Raw genomic sequence first — 20,739 nt, 5'->3', positions numbered from 1 at the left:
AGGACAGGGTAGAGTGCTCTTTTACCACGGTACAAAGGACAGAGGACAAATGCCGCCACAGGCTTTTGAACCTTACAGAACATCACTCCTGGGGCATTTAAGCTGCTTGGCATTTACAGATGGTGAAAAAAAAAAACACACACGTACACATGCGCTCATCGGTATAATGCAGCATCTCTACACTGTATCTTAATTTAATCTACACCTGCATGCATTTGTGCACACATCGGAACTTTAGGCAATCCCCCGGCACTGTATCTTAATTTGATCTACACTCAACTTGAAACCTTTGTCTGTGCTTCTGCACATTTTACAAAATAGATAAACACACACCAACAAAACAAATGTATTTTACAATGTCTTTCACATATATGCAGGCTGGAGCAGGCATGCCTATATGTGCACATGCTTAGTGCTCCTCCCTGCATGAGATAATATATGCATCTAAATGAGCACTATAATAAGAAATATTTCCCCTCACTCCTCCCTGTTTGACTCATCTTTGGAACACAGCATGGACCTCGTCAATTGTTTTCAAAAACAATTCTATTCTGCACCAGTGCACCCTTCACTTCATTAGTGCATCTATTATTTGGAGGTCCTAATGGCATCAGTGGCTGCAATGCATGCGTGTGTGAAAGCGTGCATGTTTGTCTTGCTGAAAAGACAGAGTACCCTTGTGTAGAGGTCTTTGTTAAAGGGTTACTGCTGGGGATGGTGAGTGGCTGACAGTACTCGGGGAGACACTGATCACATGTAATGAGAACCAGAAATTACATTACCAAAAAAAAGGGAACAGCAAACGCCACACCCCAAATGTTTGTAATTAGATTACACTTGAGTGATTACACTAACATGTTTGAATGTGAAAATGCATTTTGATGTTAAGATTAAAGATGCCAACGATTAATTTAATTACAGTCTGTAAGCAGGACTGAATAAACAACATATTCTGGAGGTTCATGTTGCTGGCTACATTTTCAGTGATAATCAGAAAGGGATTTGAGGCACATTTCCAAAGCTGGCTCTGGTGCTCTATGGGCACATCCTCCCCCTAAATAGCTGATGATGATTGGCCTGTATGTGCTTGGCCTGTTCTGATACCTCACAAATTCTGCAGGGTAGAAAATGAGTTGTTTATATCGACTGTTAGCCACCTGCTGTCCCAGCGTAGGTCTGCAATGTACTGCACTAGATTCCATCTGGTGGCAAAGCAATGTTCCATTTTATCAATTATGCCAAGTGTCAATTATTTACTCTCAAAGTTGACAGAAAGTCTTGTAAGTTTGGCCGAGCCTCGCGCTCCTCCATCCTTTTTTCCTTATTTCCTTATTGTCCTTTCTCTTAATTGTTCATTGTCTACAAGACACATTTTTAGATGTGCTATCATTGTAACAAATGTAATCAAATGTAGCTATGCATAAGCCATCTAAAAGAGAACTACAAGAATCCAGCTGCCTCGCAAAATAAACAGAACTGGGCAGAAAAATAATGTCAGCTTACAAGAAAACTCAACAGGATGTTGTAATCCATTGTATGTAAGTGTTGCTGACTAAAGCCCTGAAAAGTGTCAACGTATTTGACGACAAAATGTGTTATTGAAGCAGAGATGATAAAGCGTTATTGCAGGGGAGAGTGAATATGTGTTTTCAGTCTGTGCACACAGTGTTAGGAGAAAAAAAATCACTGTATTGTGTGTGGGTGTGTACGTACAGTATGTGTGATCATGTTTGCGGCTGACCTTTCCATAACTCTTGCTGCATTAGGGGTATTAAAAACATCAGTGTTCGTACCGCTTAGATGCGGGAATGCAGACAGCCATGAGGAGATGACCCTCCTACACTGCTAGAATTTACCGTGTCAGCAGAAATCGGCCTGGAGGTGGGGCTTCTGGGCTGCTAACGCCATGTGACGGTTGTCTGTTTTTTACGTCACAGAATCATCAGCATAGTCACCCACATGAGAAAGAGAAGCACTGGCTGCTTTTGTAAGTCAGAAATCTATGCTCATAACTGCGTCATGGAAGTTATGAATCACAGCCTGGGATTCATCATGTAATCATGAATCCCATTTTATAACTTAAGACTATGTCTTTGTATTAAATGTGTATATTTTAGTGGCTCTCTTGACTAATCAGAAACAATAAGTGAGCTGATATTAGACCTTTTTTCCTCATTCCATATTTGCAAAATATCAAGCATTTGTCTTAGAGGATGGTTGCAAAAAAGGAACTCAAGATTGTTTTTCACAGGAGTAATATTTTTGCTTGGGTTTTGAATTATGAGGCAATTTTAGCCTGTGTGTTTAGGTTTGTTTTGGTGTGTCTGATCAGTGTACTCACAGCTGGCACTGGTCTCCTTTGATCCCCTTGGTGGTGCAGAAGCACTTGCCAGTTAACACCTGGCACACACTTGCGTGACCATTACACTTGCAGGCTGCAAAACACAGATGGAAAAGAAGATTGGGGAGGGAAAGTGCAACACAAGAGAGAGCACAGGGATACAGGCATTGTTGGTTAGTCAAAAAAAAAGTGGAGTCAAATGTGTCTTCTTGTGTATTTGTACATTATCAGTTACACATTTACCTGAGTTTCAATATTTGTTCCCATAATCTAAGCCTTAACATTGTTTTCCAACTTTTAACACAAGCCGTTTCCCACTGCAGTGCTAAGCTAGGCTGCAAACGTCCCCTCTGCTGTACTGAATGCTCAGACAGGAAATTGATATTGATCTGGGTAAGATGGTAAACATGTGTATTTCCCAAAAGACTGACTGAAATTCAAAGATCTGATATACCCAATCTCACCCCCCACTCTAAGATATGATGTTACGATACCCGCCAGATATGTGTGTGGAGTTTATAGAAAGTGAGGCAAAGCATGTGTAAAAGATGAGAGAACTGCCTCCCAATGTGCCTCTGGTGTGGCAGCCTTTCAGGTCAGCCTTTGCAGGAAATAACTGACCCTTTCCATTCACTTAACTGAGCTTTAGGATACTAAGATGTATTACCAGTCAAACCCCAAACCCCTCCTTTTCCAAGAGCCCTTTTGTAGCACATTCTCCAACATGGTACACATGAATATTTAAGGTGACCAAGGTGTGTTTACCTAAGTGTATTTTTTCACTTTCTACATCACTTCTTGCTGTTATTGACAGCTTTTGATCAAAGTAGGTAATTCTACCATGTGCAATGGACGCTGAGTAGTCAGTGTAACTTTAAGCTGACAGAGATTATGCTTTGAATTCCATTATTTCAAATTAAAGCATGGATGTATTCACATGTTGTAATGGCATATAATGATTTCTGTCCCCAGGCTCCGAAAGATATTCAACTAGATGTTCACCTGGGTAGTTTCACTTTACAGTGCAGCTACAGCCCGAGCAGTAAGACGGGGTATCTGAGACTGTAAAGCTTGTGTGCCTGTGTATGTGTGTGTGTGTCAGGCAATTCAAACAAAAGCATACAGTGCATGTAATTTCTAAGGAATGCTATTCATGTCTCATAACCAATTCTCCTCTTGACAAGGAGCCTGTATAACCAGTCTTCGGGTCATTCAATACAAAGATGCCCTGAGACACTGATCAGATAATACTACAGGCATAATATTTTTTACATTTATGGCCATTTTGAGCATCCATTGTTCCTATTAAATCCAGCAAATATTCTACTTTTAATAACAGGGATCCTGAATATATTATGGAATGCGTCCTCCAAAGGTAATGTATTCTGCATTGTGCAGGAGACTGACAACAAATCTACTTTGTGTGTTAGATAAAACTCAGAACAGTTTTACTTCAAGAACAATAACTTTGAAATGAACAGATGTTGATTAGAAAAATAAATACGGCTGCATCTGCTCATCAGTCTTCTCTGTATGTATTTCACATATGTGATGTATATGCATATATTTTTTTGTTGTATCTCATGGATGAAAAACACCAGCAAACCAACACTACTGACCTTGAGCTTCACCTCCACTTTGCACTGTGTGCCCACATACAGTATGCTCCACACAACTTTAAACAAACATTCCTACCTTGACATTTCACAGCTTTTCTTGCAACTGAGTTGCATAAATAAACCAACAGGATCCAGACATAAAAATGATTATATAGTTGTTTTTTTGTTTAGGAATCCAACATTAGTATGCTATTAATCAAGCAGGACAAACACATCAACACACAAGAGTGCCCTCTGTTGGTTATGGTGTTATACTACAATACTAATTCGAATTCATTGAGTAGATCTTCTAAAAGCTTGATTATCATTTACACCCATCAGGGTTAGTTCAAATAAAGCAAAATACCGAGTGATGCTGTTCAAGTTAATACTGTTGAAATGAAATGTGTACAGATGATGACAACAAGGTTGTGGCGGGGTGTGGGTTTGACTTCTGCAGTTGACTGCTTTAACAAAACAAGTAAATCCATTAAGTCTTCCACACACAGAATACTAATGTCAGTAGCGACGCGGGACTTACCCTGGCATTTGCCACCGTTGGTTGGGTCTCCATGGTAACCAGGCATGCAGGTCTCACAGTGAGGACCGGTGGTAAGGTTTCGGCACTGCTCGCAAACACTGCCATTCACACAGGTGCTGTGGCCATTGCATTGGCAGGCTGGAAAGGACACAGAGGGGTCACAGATTGATGAAATTGCAGAGTTCATTCTATTGACTTCATTTTACAAAATATGGAATGTCTGATCAGGTCAGGTAAATTTATGCTTGCGCACACAAGTCACACAGACAACTCCCGAGAATCCATTAGAGCTGTCAGCAGCTTGTGTTTACATGCCATATTAATTATTATTTTATCAGACCTGCCTGTAAAAATATTTTAATGCGTGCAGCTTTTAATGAAGCAGCATTAAAATCTCTAATTGGAAATATGAATGTGCAAATTAAACTTGTTTATATAGGTTTTTTAGGTAAAGCGGATTGAACTTTCAGGGTAATTTCATTTCCTCTCATAGTCTCTGTCATTTTGATTTATGTAAAGCTGTGCATCTCTGCAATGTAGGAGAGAAACTATACTATACCTGTGACTAAACACACTTGAAACAAAATATCACCAAAATGCATCAGAATTTGAATTAAGACCAAAACAGATAAGGTTTAATACATAATAGAATGTACCATTCTTAAATTTCTACTCGCAGTGGGTACATTACCATCTTACTATAATGTGGCAGTATAGACTTGATGAAAGCATTAGATGGCATACTAGCATAAGGTTGCATGGAGTCAGCAGGGAGGGATATGTTGCATAGGGAAGATGTAACAAGAATCTGTGATAAGAACGTCTTTTCAAACATAAGACACAACAGTCAATAGGGAATAAATCTCTAGTGTAGATACACTTTTGACACACAATCTGTAACTTCAGAAGGTCGGACAGGAAGCTGATCACTTACCGGGGCAGTGAATGAAGGCCCATTCGTAGCCTTTGTCTTTGGGACAGCTGCCAGGTTCCAGGCTCATGTCATGAGACTGACCCTGCTGCTGGCCCTGCTTCACCAGTCTCTTCATGGGCCCGCGGTATGACCCCTCCATGCATAGACCTTTCCCTGTGCTGCTGGGGTCTCCACACCAGCCGCACTCAGGCTGCTCCAAGCATTGGGAACACGTCCGCAGGCCAGAACAGTTCTGGGCTGAAGGAGAGAAAGAAGTGTGAAAGATTTTCCTCAAAAGTTGCTCCGCTGCTTTGTTAGTATTCCTTCAGCTGCATTTGCCCATTATCAATTTAGTATTTATTCACCAGAGAGTGGTCACCTTGACACCAACAGAAGCATAAAAAAATCTCAACACCGCAGGCACAATACTGCAATTTCATCCATTTAACTTCAGCTATTTCTTAGCCTTTTACTGGAACTGCAGATTAAGGGGAATGTGTTTACACTAAAACAGAAACTGGTTATCTAGTGGGGTGCATGGACAACAGATTTGAAAGCAGATAAGAGGATAAGAAGCACCAGATGCTGTCAGAGGCAAGCAACAGAATGAGAAACCAGCGGCGAGCAAAAAGTTTTTTTGAACAAAGTTTTTCAATGCGATTAAACGTAATGTGTGAAGTGGCACCTCGCACGGAACTCAAAAACCCAAGGGAGCAATGCTGTTGTCTCAGCTGAGGGACGAACTTTCAGGCCACTAAATTGCTTGACAAGTTTCAGTGCCACCACTTGCCTGCCAGACAGACACTTTAGTGGAGAAAATGCCACAACTATTTTAAGGAGACAAACATTGAGTGCTTTTACCTCAGCTTATGTCAAACAAATCTCCAGCTATCCTGCTAATGGATGTGAAACCATGATAACAGAGGAGCAATCAGCACAAAGTAAAGCCATTTAAGTTTGTCTTGACAACAAGACATAAGTGGCGAATTTCTCGGGAACATACCATTCAGAGTAAACATGCAGCTTGGGATGAGGACTTTTGTCTTGCTGTGACACCAAAGTATGTTGAGATACTAAATGTGCCATAAAAACAAAACCGCCATCTTTCACTTGGATTTTGACAGATAAATCATATGTGTGAACAGATAAATCTTACTCCAGGGGGTGTTACATAAATTGAATTGTGATTATGACTGTCTGTACAGAAACCCATTCATTTAGTGTTACTTCCACCAGCTGTGTAAATACAACATGTGTTCCAGGTTTAGGTCCTCCAAACAAAACAAACAAGTATAAGCATAAGTCTTTTATTGAAGCATGTGGAGTTAAAAATAAAATAAGTTCAAATGTTCTTACACATTTAATATCTGGTTTCAAGTTTTTGGTTTTGAGTTCAATGTTGTTATTGCACAGGGATAGCCATGTTTAAATATTGGAAGACAACATTGGTATTTTTACTGCTCAATTAAAATGTTGAGAAATGTTTATTTGTTCAGCTGATTTCATCTACTGTACCTGGTGATGGGAACATAAAAGCCAGACCTTACATATACAGATCAGGACAACAGGGTCATGGGCATTCAAGGGCTGTTGATGCTGGTGCAGAGCAAAGGCAGACCACAAACTTCTGAAAACCCTCATGTTGGCTATGACAGAAAAGAGGTAAAACATCCAGCGCAGTGCAGATTGATGACACCTGTTCACCACGTAAAGCGCTATAACAGCACGTGACGTGAGCATCAATGCTGAAAAAAGAACCACCCTGCTTTGAAGTGGGCGGTCGTTTTTCATGTAGTGGCTGATAGGTGGATAAGACCAAGTCAAAGACTGCGGAAAATGCTGTGAGGTAAAAAGGGAAAGTCAACTCGACCTTGCATGTTTAAAATTCTGTTTGAACTAAAAACAGCTCAAGGGGGTTTTTGCTTTTTTTGACCCCATCATGATGAAAGAGACAGGCAGTGTGTTCATAAGACAATTTTGCCAGTTTTATCTGGAATGGTGGTTAGAAGAGAATGGGGGGGGGTTATCATAGCAACAATTAGTCACCAGAAGATAATAACTCCTTGGCTAAAATCAGATATGCAGAACAAGTCTGTGCACTAGGAACAGATGCCACACACAACCCGTTTAAAGCTCTCTGGCAGCACATTGTCCTTAGATTTGTGGTTAACCACATGCAGTGTCCTCAGTCTGGAGCACACATTTATATTCACTCAAAATAGGGAAGGAAGAACTAAAGCAGGTAAGAAATTCCAAGACTTAAAGTAGTGATTGAAACTATGAGAATGAATATGAGAGAGCAAAGTCAGACACAACAAACAGAATAGGAAGAAGGCACAGAGAGAATTTATAGTGCAACCTTCTCTGTCCTTCATGCCAAGAGAGACTAATTCCTCAAGACAAATATCCACAGCGAACACAAAACATCTCTGCGTTACCCAATACCAGCAGACACTAATGAATTTAAGACAGCACTCTAGGGCTCCCTAAATGTGTTACTCCTGATATTACTGATCATGATGTTTTTACAATCTGACACAACTGTGGGTATCAATTCATACATCATGCTGCACCAGCTTGATTGGCTACACCGACTTTCAGGTGAGGATACTCACTTATGCAGTTGAAATACAACAACGGAGGCGAGGAACAATAATTAGCTGCTCAATTCTTTGTTTGGGAGGTAGGCAGGCATTCTCTGTTTGTTATGTTTTTGTGCTCTATCAATTAAGATGTTGTTAAAATATGGACATGTAAGTTGGATGCTGACTTCCAGCACAATCACAGCAGGACACCAAACACCATGCTGCTACAGGGAAAACAACATGCTGCAGACCTCAGCTGTGCAGGAATGACAAAGGCAGAGTGCAAGATATGTAGTTTTAAAGCTGTGCTGGAGTGGTGGCAGCACTAAATAAAACATTACTGTAGTATTTGACAGTGTGACCAGAGGCTAAAAACCTGAAAAAGCTTGGTGGCTATTCCCATTAAGTTCATTTCTCATTCACAAACATTTATTTTCTGTGGTGCAAACAACTTCAGGCCGGTAAATGTGAAAAGGCATCTGTAGCTTGGTCATCTGGGAAATCTAACAGTTGGTGTGAGATTATATGCACAAGTAATTGGCCATTACAGACCAAAATAACTTCCAAAGCCAATCACGGGAAACTAATACGGTTTTCCCTCGACACGCACACACCTTCCACTTTAAGCTGTTTTCGTCCTTTAACCTCTTTTCTCTCCATGATGAATATTGACTGCTTACAGAAGCCAATCTAAGGAAGCTTATTGTTCGTTCCCTTAATGCCAGACTATAGACTTCAGTGAAGACTCATCTAGATTAAGTTCAGAAGACAACACTTACCCACACAATCTCCAGTCTGCCACTCCAGACATTGTCCATAAGGAAAAGATATGACGTAGGCAGAGGAGTCGACACAGCGCTGCACACTGCCGCACCACATACACTCCATGGCCTGGCTAGTACAGTTGGCACAACTTGTGTGCAATGAGCAAGGCTTCTTACAAGAGGGTCGGGTGCTCTGATTGGGGTTTTCTGGACAGGAAAAAAAAACATCATAAGGAATCTTTTCAAATTGTGAATTATGTAGTCTATGTGTCATCATGTGTCTCTCACCAGTAGCTTTTTCACAGATGAGGCCGTGGGCAGTAGCAGTGCATGGGTTGGCCCTCAAGCCAGACACCTGAGGCTCCTCCAGGTAGGCACAGAAACCAGAGTCACTGGGTTCGCCGGGGAGCCAGCGTAGGCTGCTGTTGGTGAAGGGAGACATGTCCTCCCAACCCCAGTATGACACATTAATCTTCCTTAGGCCCACCCAGGGAGACAAGTGCTGTGGGAACATAACAAAAGGCTAAACACACAGAGGTCTGAAAAGCTATAGATAGTGTCTGTCTTCTTTGCAACATCATGATACTTAAAAAAAATGAATGGCTGCTGCATTTACACATGAAAACCAAAGATGCCATTACTGAAAATAATTTCACAGATATGATTGCTTATTTGCCTTCAGGATCCAACTTTTAATGTAATGGGGAAATGATGTAGAATGGCATGTCATGGTTGTGTTTGGAACAAAGTTTCACCCCAGACTCTCAGCAAATGATATTTTCATGAATACAGCAGGCATGACCAAATGCAATTCATCAGTACCGGACTCCACAATTTTCATCACTGTAAGGACCAAAAGCAAATTACAATGCCGTTACTACTACTTTTAATTTTTCTACAAACAAATGATTATTTATTTTTTTATATATATTTTTTTTTTACAAATTATCTCAGGTGTACAATTTGGGTATATCAGTCAAAATGCAAAATGCACAGAAACATAGCAGGTCTGGAAATTAAACATTGCTACTCTCTAAACTGATATGTTCAGTGTTCATGTGTGGCTATTCCCACATAAAGTAAACCAGACATGACACTAAAGACCTTAGATGCTTTAAGGGCTAACAACACTAAATGTGGCCCTGGTTTATCATGTAAAGAACACAGAAATAAGGAGCGATTATCATTGCCGTCATGTGCAGCATCTCAGAAGCAAAACTATGCACAGACCATACAATTTGAAGCACAGCCGGGTGGAAAACAATTTGATGACACATGGTTGAAAGGCAAAAACTGTGCAAAGCTAAAAAAGGATGGCTGCAATCAGACAAAACAGGGCAAGTGCAAAATTGATCAGGAGAAAATCATCCCAGAATTCAAATCTTATTTGACAGACCCCATGAGCAGAAAACTACTTACTGTTTATTTTTATTCTCTGTTGGAAAAACATTAAATAGTAAACTGCATATCAAAACAAAAAATATTTCCATATAGTTGGTGTTATGGCTCTGTTCTGTGGCAAGCAGCAATGGCATACAGTATGATGTAGAAAGGAAGCAGGGAAAGAAAAAAGGAGTAGAGGCAGGTTGGTTTTGTGATTACTTGCCCTCAGATGATGACAGTGAGCTTGAGTCTGTGTGAACTATGCTCAATAAAATACATAACTAACAACATTAATATGTATTTACCATGTCTTGCTGCTGCAGTTTCTTGAGCTCTTCAAGCACAAAGTCCACTTGTTTGGCTGTGGTTAGTGAGGCGATGTTGCCTTTGAGGTTCTTGCAGTTGTGCTGGGCGTTGTCATAGCTCTCGCGGCTTGAGTTGATAATCAGGCAAGCCTCACCCACCTGACTCCAACCTTCGCTGCACTGCTGGGCTGAAAGAATGAAGGAGATGACTTAGTCCAGAAATGATAAATGTTACATTATTCGCTAATATATTTTCCATACCTAGCAACGGAAGAAAAACCTCAGAGTTTGAGTTAAATGCTGCTCAATGGAAAGTGCTATACTCCATGGTATAACTCAGCAAACAGAGAAAACAGCAACAAACCACAGGGGGACTAAAGATTCAGGGCTTAGCATGTGTGTGTCACTGATTTTGCCTAAGTGTTATTTTTTCCTTTTTGCCTCCATGTACACATTAGGTGTGTGCGATCAACACACACACTATATTATTTGCAGCTGCCACTGCACTCCCCTTAGGCGACAAGACTTCATGAATTGAAAATTATGGATAAAGTGACAGCACTATTTCTTCAGATTCAGCCAGCGTCTACATCAACGGGATGGGTGGGTGGGGGGAGGGATAAACTAAATACACTGCCAGACCTGATAAATAACATCAGGATGACACCTTGGAAATACATCTCAGCAGCTGCGGTGTTTAAATGAACCAAACATCCCCTGCTTACTCATCCTTAACAATGACAAAAAAAGGTTTAAATCACATGCTTTTATTTAACTAGATTAAATAAGCCACACCCTAATTGTAAAAATCAAACATTTGTTTAATTACTCCCTTCAGCTTTTCTTACAATCTGTGTATTCTTGACTGGAAGCCTGTGAAAAGCTGTCATGCATATGTGAGACATAAATCTTTGAATAAGCTGTACAAAGTGTGTTTGCTGGAACGACATCTGTCTTACCAGGCAGAGCGTGGCACTGTGAGTGATTCTGGTCCCACTGACAGTTGAGATTCAGTGAGCAGCTCTTGCAGTTGGCGAGCTTGCTGCACACATGCTCATTTCGCACCGGACACGCATTGAAGTTCTTCATATTCTACGACAGCGGAGAAATTGATGAAAAGGAGCAGCTTTTATTTCAAGACAGATCAGAAAGTTTACATCTGTTCAGTAGTGCTAGAAAGTAAACAACGCTGTGATTTTTTTAAAGGATTTAAGCTCCACCACCTAACTTTCAAAAAAAAAAAATCATCTCCAGTCTCTAAATCTCAAGGAAACAGTGTCTTTGTATGCTTGAGGGAGCTGAACACATTTCAGAAGTGCTCTGCTGCCCCCTGATGGAACACTCACAGAAGTGCAGTTGCTGGAGGCAGAGATACACTTCTTGTCATCACACCACTGGCACCCCTTAGTGTTTGCTGTACAGCTGGCACAGTCTGAGAATCTGTAGCACAACTCATCTACTGTGACTAAAAAAGACAAAGCACAAGAGACAACAGTACAAGGATCTGTGGTTAAGAATCTGTGAATCAAGAAGGCAAAAACGTTTTGATGTCTTTTTTTTTTTTACCAGCCTTAGGGGGGCAGAAAGTGGCAGGCGTGAGGCTGCCATTAGCCATGCTGGGTTCCCAGGGGAGACAGCGGCCTCTGCTCCAGATGCAGCGAACCCCTGGCCCAGCTTTCACACACGCCTCCTCTGCCAAGAAAGCCTGGCAGCTGGGAGGTCGGTAAACAAGCACATCATTGAGCAGCACACCGGAGAAGCCTCCGAACACATACATGGACCTGATGATGAAAAAAAAATCAGTGTCAAAGATAAAACTGACTGCTTCATCATGGGGCCCTTTGTGGTTTGCAGTAAACTAATGTATTTTATTTGAGCTCAGATCATCAGTGGAACAGATCAAACAAAACAAGACCACACTGTAGAACTGAGCCAATTTTACCATCTGTCCAGCGCGAGTTAGTCTAAGGGGCAGATTGCAGTAGAATTGCTTACCCATTGCTAACCACGGCAGAGTGACCGAAGCGGTTGACATCCCTGTGCAGGTCTGGCTTTGGCAAGAGCCTCCACTCATCACAAGCTGAGGAAAACAGGCAGCCAAATGAGCCACTTGGTTTGTCTGTGCACTTGAATGTTATGTTGACAATGTTAATGTACTTATGTAACTTCTCTATTACAAATAAAGCTGTTATGATGTCCAAAAAAACAAAAAATATCAACAAAGACACTAGACAAAGAGACAAAAAGCACATCAGTTTTAACTATAAATGGGATAACAATGACAACATTATTCAACTCCATTATTAGTCCTACCAATGTCATAGGCGAGGAAATCAGCAGAGAAACACTTGGCCCCATTGCTGAGCGATGTGTCATTGTGTGTGTTGCCACCGAAGATGAGCAGAGTGCCGCTGAGGAGCGCAGCTGAATGCAAGTACCGTGGAAATCCACTTTCTTTTAGAATGAACCTGAAACATGACAAGTGTGTCAAGGACAAGAAAACGTGTAACACACACTGTCAGACACAGTCTAGAATGCTAATGAATAGTGAAATCTGCACATGAACGTGTTTGACTTACCATGTCCGTGTGTTAACTTCGTAGCGGTAGAGGTCATCGACAAGGCCGTATTTATTGGCAGGCAGTGCTTTGTATCCTCCGTGAACGTAGATGCTGCCACTGCTGCTGTCATACGTGCTGCTGTGGCCGTAGCCTCCCTGGGGAATAGCACCTTTAGTCTCAGGCACCAGCCATGTGTTGGACTCTAAGGATAAAGCATATATGGAATGTGAAAGAATATAAAAAGTATAAGAATAAACCTGTAATCATTTGGTGACAGCTGGGCTCCTAAGCCTATAACTGGCAATGTGACTCACTCAGGTTGTATTCCTGTACATTGCTGATGTAGCTGTAGATAGGTGAGTAGCCAAAGATAACCAGCATGATAGTCTCGCCACTGTCCAGCAGAATGCAGTGGGCCAAGTGTCCCTCCACAGCATAAATCTGAGTCTGGGTCGGTGAAGTAATCACAGGGTTTCTCCGCTGCCACGTTCGACTGGGCACACTGAACACCCACAGCTCGTCTGTCACATTTCCCCAGCCAGCTTCCAGCTTCCCACCAAACATATAAATATCATCCTGAACAGAATGAAGACACAGTTAAGCATACAGAAAAGGAGGAATAGATGTCAAAGGAACAGCAACCAATAATATTACTTACTGTTCAGTTTACAGTATAGAGCTTATGTCTAACAGCCATGTGAAATAAAAGGTCTATTTTACTATGTGTAACACGTTTTACAGTATTTAATTATTCAAAGATCACATGTGTTAATACTTGAAACAAGTAATTTCCCTTTGAAAGCGAAGCTTCCTTTTTGTGGCCATCTTTTATTGCTTTTTCCAATTCTCCCTTCCTCCTGGTAGCAGTTGTGGTTTTCTACATTCCTTCTTTACCCAGGTGGGTTGAGGTCTGCATATGTGTGTGTGTGTGTGTGTTTACCTGGTAGGCAGCGAGTGAGTGGCCGTATCTTGGCATGGGGCCACTGTTGATGGGAACTGTGTTCCAGATGCCACTCTCCAGGTTGTAGCTGCAAATGAGAGCAACAGAACATCACACTTTAATTACAACTCCTACAAACAACACAAAACTGTCAACATCCTGTATTTATCATCTACATATTAGTCTTCATCTTCAAACTACAAAAACTGGGTTTGTTAAGCATGCAGTTTTTAACACTGTCGATAAATGGCTAAATTAATGTTTTACGGTGCAAGGGAACACCTGGTCTAAATTCCACACAGTTAAGATGCTTTTTTGTGTTTTTATACGATCTGTCTTAAGAAGTATAGCAGTATCTGCCATTTAACATTGACTATTACAAATAAAATATTGTTTAGTTGGCAGTCGTATTGATATTAGGCTTAATTACATGTTGAAAAAAAAATGAAATAAAAAAACGCCTTGTGAAATTTACATGCGCATCTCTTCTCACCAGCGGTGGAATACTAGCATAGCTGATGCTGGGCAGCCCTGGTCAGATGACTGAAGCTGACCAATAAGCTGATCTGAAAATAGCTTTCCACCTCCAGTTACATGGGGATTTTAATATATAAATATAAATATCCAAAACACCTTCAAAGTAACTTACTTGAGAATCATCTGGAAAGAGCTGTAGTTGAAGGTGTATCCGCCCACCACCCACATGACCTTTTCCTGCACCACGGCCTTATGGGAAGCTCTGGCAAGCGAAGTGCCGAAGGGCTTGACACTGGGTAGGATCCAGAAGGACTCGGTTGAAGGTACAGTCAGAGAGCAATCTGGGCCTGCAGGGACATACAAGACCGTATGTGAAGAAATTGCGACATTAACATCTACCAAAATAAACACCATTCTTTTTGTAGTTGCACTACTTAAAGGCCAGGAACTACATTCATCTGATGCTTTTATGCTGTCATTTCCTATCAGCTGAAACAATTTTTACTCTGAAACTTTGAATCAAAACAAAACATGCGCATTGGCACTCCTTAAATGAACATGACAAGCAGGGAGGTGTGAATATGTTAAACTGCGTGAATGGAGCTGTGCTGAAAAAGCACATGCCTCTGCTAATGATTCTGTCAAGTTTCATCATGCAAAAACATTTGCTTCCCTCCAGCTGAAAGCACATAATAACGCACTGACACACAGCTTATCGACATGTTACCGATCAACATTACAGTGTGACACAACACAACACAGCTGTTCACGCTTGTCTGATAACACATTGTTCATTACATCTTGTGAGATAATGGCACAGCAGACATGGGAGGAGCTGCAGCATTTCTTACTGTAGAAGTATGTTGCTACACAGAGACGGTGACATGTAAGCTAAGCTATTCTTCTTTCTTACTTGCACATGCAGCGCTTACCTTGCCAGCTGTCGTTGCAGACGCACAGCTTCTCCCCCGTGAGGTCGCAGTAGCCGTGGTCGGGGCTTCCGCAGTTGTTCCTGCAGTAAGGGATGTCACAGGCCTCACCTTTCCAGTACTTGTCACATTCACAGTACACTCTGCTAGCAGCAGAGTTCCCTGGGGTGCACTTCCCATGGCCAGAGCAGTTATTAGGACAAGAGTTGATCCTGGACAGAAATATAGCAAGTTTAAAATTAGCAAGGATGATGATGAGTGTTATTTAGCTTTTAGCAAAGGTGAGTGGGATAAAAAGACTTGCAGTATATGAAAAACTCTTGAGCATGTCATTAAGAGTGGCTGCTATGAGGGAGATGAGTCTTTTGTCTTTTGCAAAAACACCTACTGTAATTATGGATTCCTGTTGAGGTACCAACACTGAACATTTCAATTATCCAATTTGAGTCAATACTTCACATAAACACATCACTTACGAGTAAAATATTTCAAATCCTGTTAAGTTGTAGGCAGCATCACTAAAAAAGTGTAGCAGGGCGTAGCCTGAAGTTGTCTCCACCTCAGGGACGGTCTCATTACCTCGAATCTCTGGCACAATGAGTCCGCTGTAGAGAAAAATTCAGAACGTGGTATGAAATACACACATCTTTCTGCTAACTCAGAATTTCTAGACATTCAGGTTATAATACGTAATCACATAACCATTTCCTCACCTGAAAACAGCAACCAGAGGAGCATATATCGAGTCTCCATCATAAACATACATGTGGTCCCAACTACATTCTGTGGCAAAGTGGTTGAATCTTAATCGAAGAACCGCATTTGGACTGCAGTGAGAAGAAACAGAATGATGAGCATTTGATGAACAATGACAACATATAAATGGATCTGTCCAGAAAAAGATCAGGATCAGACTGTCCTCTATTTATTACAATTCTGGTAATAAAGCAGCTCTGCCCTCACTAGGGCCCTGGTTGCCATGACAATTAAAAGCATCAACTACTATTTCTGAATGCTGACACAGACTGAAGTGCAGCAGTAAAATATAGCTCAATACACAAACATACTGAAACCTTCTACATGCCTGGGTCAGCGACAAAAGCATATTTCCTTCAATAAACATGCTGATGAGTTTTATTCAATTATAATAATCAGTTTATGGAACATAATGGAATTTGGCTCTACTCCCTGAGCTTCAGTAAGACATACTAATTTACACAAGTACTTACTAGCCCTCAATGAGCCAGGTACACTTTGTTTTGTATTTGTAGTTGATTGGACCATCGGTGAGGTATCCTGAGGGTTCTGTCAACCTGAAAAATTACAAAACCAAAGGATTATTACCTCAGGTAGAAAGGACACTGCACATTTAGCATGTTTAAACAAAAATAATTATTAAAATGTACGTAGTGTGTGCAACAGTCAGTAGTCTGTATACTTAAGGTAAATGTTTAAACACATGGGCAAATAGTATTTAAGGACATAATATTGAAGAAAACAGTAGCTCAGGCAACAAGTGTTGCAGTTCTTTGTCTCAGATACTTTAATCAGATGATATTATATTAAGCAGATGGTTGTGCATTGTTTTGTTATCAGTTGAATAATAACTAAAAATAATAACTTTGTCTGTGTCATCAAAAAGACTCGTTTGCCCATGACATCTCTTCCTTTTCTTCTATTTATGTTATTGAAATAACAATGTGCTCATCAAATACAGATAACTTACTTAGTCACCTACTGCAGACAACTCAAGTGTGTTCAGTGCAGCTATTGTGTAGAGGTAGTTTAAAAAAAAAAATAATAAGTAGATCGCTCGTCTTGATACAAAATCTGCACAAAATGTGTACTACTCACTAGGTGTTCAGGCTATAGTACACATAAATATCTAAAGATTCAAGATAAGACACAAACAAGTGGCAGCCAGCTCAAGGTCAGTGCAAACAAACAAGAGAATCAATTAGCTGTCTCCTGAAAACAAAGGAATAGAAAATGCCACTGTACCATGCCACACAGTGACAGATTACCTGTGTATGGACATTCAACACAGCCACAATTTAAACAGTGAAAAAACAAGAATAAAATCTAAATTTGAAGAAAGGGCGTGCTTAGAGGTCTGTCACTACCCGCATCTGTACAATGCATCTTTAAAAGACTATAAAGAGAACCAAATGTGCAGGGAAAATGCCCAGACAATGGGAAAAGCTGGTCAGCTTAAAATATACTGTACATTCTGTGATGGGAATACTACAGACTAGAAAGTACGGTAATATAAAAGAAAAACAACTAGAGGTCTTGGGTATAGGCATCCGCAAGGGAATACAATCTCAGCCTGACACAGAAACTGAATTGTATTCCCTTTGTATCCCTGACTTGTTTTAGTTGCACAACATGACAAAAGATTACTTTTTGCTTAGACAGTTTGGCAGGATAATGGACTAAAGATGGGTTGTAATCTTATAAAGATGCAAGGGTATGCATACAATAAGATCTGACAGATAAAACCTCCCAGCAATAAGTTAGAGCTGTGCCGACACCCAGTAATGATGAATTTGTATCAAGACCCTGTGCGTCCTTATAGTACACCATGCACAAGATTCTGTGATGCAAATGTATGCATTTCACCTGATGCTTGGAAGCAGAGTGTAAATGATCCAGCATTCTTAACATTAGTTAAAACCTTGTCACAGTTTAGCACTGTGTCTTTTGGCGATGAGAGCTTATTCCCTGACAACATGCCTGATGACACCCCATACTAACCATCAGACACATCAGGGCACTGGTAATTATTGTGATCAGGGTACCTCTGAACTGAAAGGCCATTACATGCCTGACAAGATGAACACTGTTATTGCTGTGTACAGTTGGAACATTTACTCTTTCGTGTCCTTGCCTTTTTCCTTTAGCAATCAGGACATAACTGTTAACTCCTTGCACCCATGATCAATGTATATGTTATTTTGAGGAACAACAGCCGTTAACTGTCTGTATCCCCACATACTGTGGTTTAAAGGGTTTATGGAAAAATCAAGTTGATTGTGTAGGCACAGGGAATTTATTCGATTAAAGATTTTGAATCCAAACACGCAAGGCCTTAAGTCAATATGACATTGCATTACAGAGAACTCACATGCACTAATGAATTTAGTCATCACTTACTTCTCCTCTTGTGTAAAAGAGGACATCACATACAAAGTAAAAACTAAAAGTTCAGCAAGTAACCATGTGATAAAATATAAGAGACAACTTAGGGACTACTTCTTTAAGATGTAAACTTTAGTGATAGCTTTCCCCGTTAGTGTTTAACATCACCTTCAAATTTGGGGGAAAATATACATCACAATTTTATTAAAAAGGAAATAATCACATCTTACTACAGAAACACACAAAGGATCTGATTTAGTTTGGCAAATATTGAAAATATTTTTTTTATATGTATTTTGTTTAAAGTGCAACATTAAGGGAAAAAAAGCTCAATGTCAGGGGTTTTTGTTGCTTTAAGTTTTGATCTTGCCTTCTTCATTATTACATTCCCCATAGAGCTGAACACAAGTGTATCTGCCAGTGATCCTTATTGACACTGCAGCTACAGGGTCAGACTAGATCCTGTCCTCTCAGTGACACAGGTCATCTCATTTAAAAAACACACACAAAATTTAGCAATGCACAGTTGTCTGCTTTATACAAATGAGATGGTTAAACGCAGGCCACTTACTTGAACCTCCCTTGGCAGTGCTGGCACTGATCTCCAACCCATCCTCGGTCACAGATGCAGGAACCATTGATACATTTTCCAGAGAGGCAATTCTTGTCACACGTTTTGGCCGGAGAGGCGTGAGTAAAGAGTACAAAGTAAAACAAAACATACACCACCAAGTATCTGTTGATGCCCCGCAGATCACTGTGGATGGATAGTCTGGGTCCAAACAGAAACAGTTTGGTCTTGCATTTCACCTCTGGATCCATTTTTTTTTTAACTCCAGGTCGACCAAGCAGAGTCAAACGCCGGGGGCCTTAGGTTCTACTTTGGGAGAAATAGCCTCGGCTACTCAAGATGTTTCAACAAAAGAAGTCCTGCATATTCGTTTAGTGTCGTGCATACTCGAATAAAGGCTTAGCTAGCCTGCTTACAAAGATTGGGAGAAAATGGCTAATACATAGTAGTGTGGCTGCTCGGTTAACCGCATGCATAGATTTGGAGTGGGAGGAATTCCCTTCACCCTACCTCTTGTTGGAAGAACCTACCTAAACAGCAGACCATCGATTAAAGCTATTTATGCAGCTGACTCCTCGAAAACTGGGACTAGCTAACACATAATTGCTAGCATATGTAGCTTATTTACAGTTTGGGCTCTGCTAGGTAATGTTCGTTACTGCATTGATTCAAGACCATTATATTCCCACTGCCATCTCAGCAGCCATTTTAATGCGTAAACAATCCTCCAGACTGGAACAGGGATGTTCACTGGAACATACGGTGGTCCTCCTACGAGTTTAGCCGGATCCTGTACACGGAAGAACAAAGGAGTTGTAGCGTTGGGAGCCCTGGACCCAGCGGTCAGGCTGCCGCAGTCAACATGGATGTAGTGTGATGTGGGAACTGGAGGGCTATTCTTGCCGACTGGGGGGCACTGAGAGCAAACACTTTGAACTGTTGTTGATCTTACTGGTCTGTCCCCGCCGTGATTTAAGCATCCTCAGACGTAGATTTAGTTGACAGCCCTGGGTGCTATCGTCTCCTTATACTCCGGTGGGGAAAAAAATACAAGCCGATGCTCTGAAAACATGACAACAACTGGCTGCGATGGATTTGCTAGCGCAGCGACACTAGACAGTTCCTCAGGTTGGAGAAAACTAAACACAGTGTGCGCATGCGTACTGGAAACTGCTTCCATTTAAAGGTACAGTGTCCGAAACTAAGTCATCCAATGCGGCACTTAAAAGCTGAATATGTCTTATGTCTTTTTTTAGGTCAACATTTTTCAAAAGCACGCTCATTTTCTCCTTGTTCTAAGAACAACTCATGACCAGAGGCTTTTAAAATGCAGCAGTTCTTTTTTCCCTTTGTCTTTATATGAATGTGGAGGTTAATATTCAATTGTATACTCTGGCTGTTTGAATTTAACCTCAACAAAACTCAAATGTTGGTTTTTCTTTCTTTTCAGTAGCCCTAATCCTCTTCCGTAGGATTTGTTACATGCACAATGTATAAAAACATGTGGCATGGGATTTTATTGTCAATATCTTTCCAAATACAATTAGAAAACGTATTTGATGCTGTGTGGTGCAGATGCATTGGACTATTAAATGTATGTGTGATACTAGCAGCTGAATACCAAAGAGGTCATTTTAACAGCCACACTTGCATCAGTATCTAGTGCATCTACTGCTGGGTCATGATGTGT

General features: G+C 40.8%; 1 protein-coding gene across 1 annotated transcript in view; it reads right to left on the bottom strand.

Annotated features, from left to right (window-relative positions):
• Positions 1-20,183, bottom strand: part of atrnl1b (attractin-like 1b) — a 46,402-nt gene extending 26,219 nt beyond the window's left edge. The window contains exons 1-20 of the mRNA XM_028430941.1: positions 19,050-20,183; positions 16,567-16,650; positions 16,051-16,164; positions 15,814-15,942; positions 15,341-15,549; positions 14,581-14,755; positions 13,932-14,019; positions 13,306-13,567; positions 13,010-13,193; positions 12,744-12,898; positions 12,426-12,510; positions 11,997-12,211; positions 11,777-11,895; positions 11,390-11,522; positions 10,431-10,618; positions 9,031-9,244; positions 8,758-8,949; positions 5,415-5,651; positions 4,481-4,618; positions 2,342-2,435 (exon numbers count right to left, since the gene is read on the bottom strand). Coding sequence (XP_028286742.1) covers positions 2,342-2,435; positions 4,481-4,618; positions 5,415-5,651; positions 8,758-8,949; positions 9,031-9,244; positions 10,431-10,618; positions 11,390-11,522; positions 11,777-11,895; positions 11,997-12,211; positions 12,426-12,510; positions 12,744-12,898; positions 13,010-13,193; positions 13,306-13,567; positions 13,932-14,019; positions 14,581-14,755; positions 15,341-15,549; positions 15,814-15,942; positions 16,051-16,164; positions 16,567-16,650; positions 19,050-19,300 — 3,266 coding nt within the window. The 5' untranslated portion in view covers positions 19,301-20,183. The remainder of the gene's footprint in view (positions 1-2,341; positions 2,436-4,480; positions 4,619-5,414; positions 5,652-8,757; positions 8,950-9,030; positions 9,245-10,430; positions 10,619-11,389; positions 11,523-11,776; positions 11,896-11,996; positions 12,212-12,425; positions 12,511-12,743; positions 12,899-13,009; positions 13,194-13,305; positions 13,568-13,931; positions 14,020-14,580; positions 14,756-15,340; positions 15,550-15,813; positions 15,943-16,050; positions 16,165-16,566; positions 16,651-19,049) is intronic.
• Positions 20,184-20,739: the final 556 nt, after the last annotated feature.

This window comes from Parambassis ranga, chromosome 19 (assembly GCF_900634625.1).
Source record: "Parambassis ranga chromosome 19, fParRan2.1, whole genome shotgun sequence".
Taxonomy (NCBI): Eukaryota; Metazoa; Chordata; class Actinopteri; family Ambassidae; genus Parambassis; species Parambassis ranga.
This window is presented reverse-complemented; position numbering and strand designations above follow the sequence as displayed.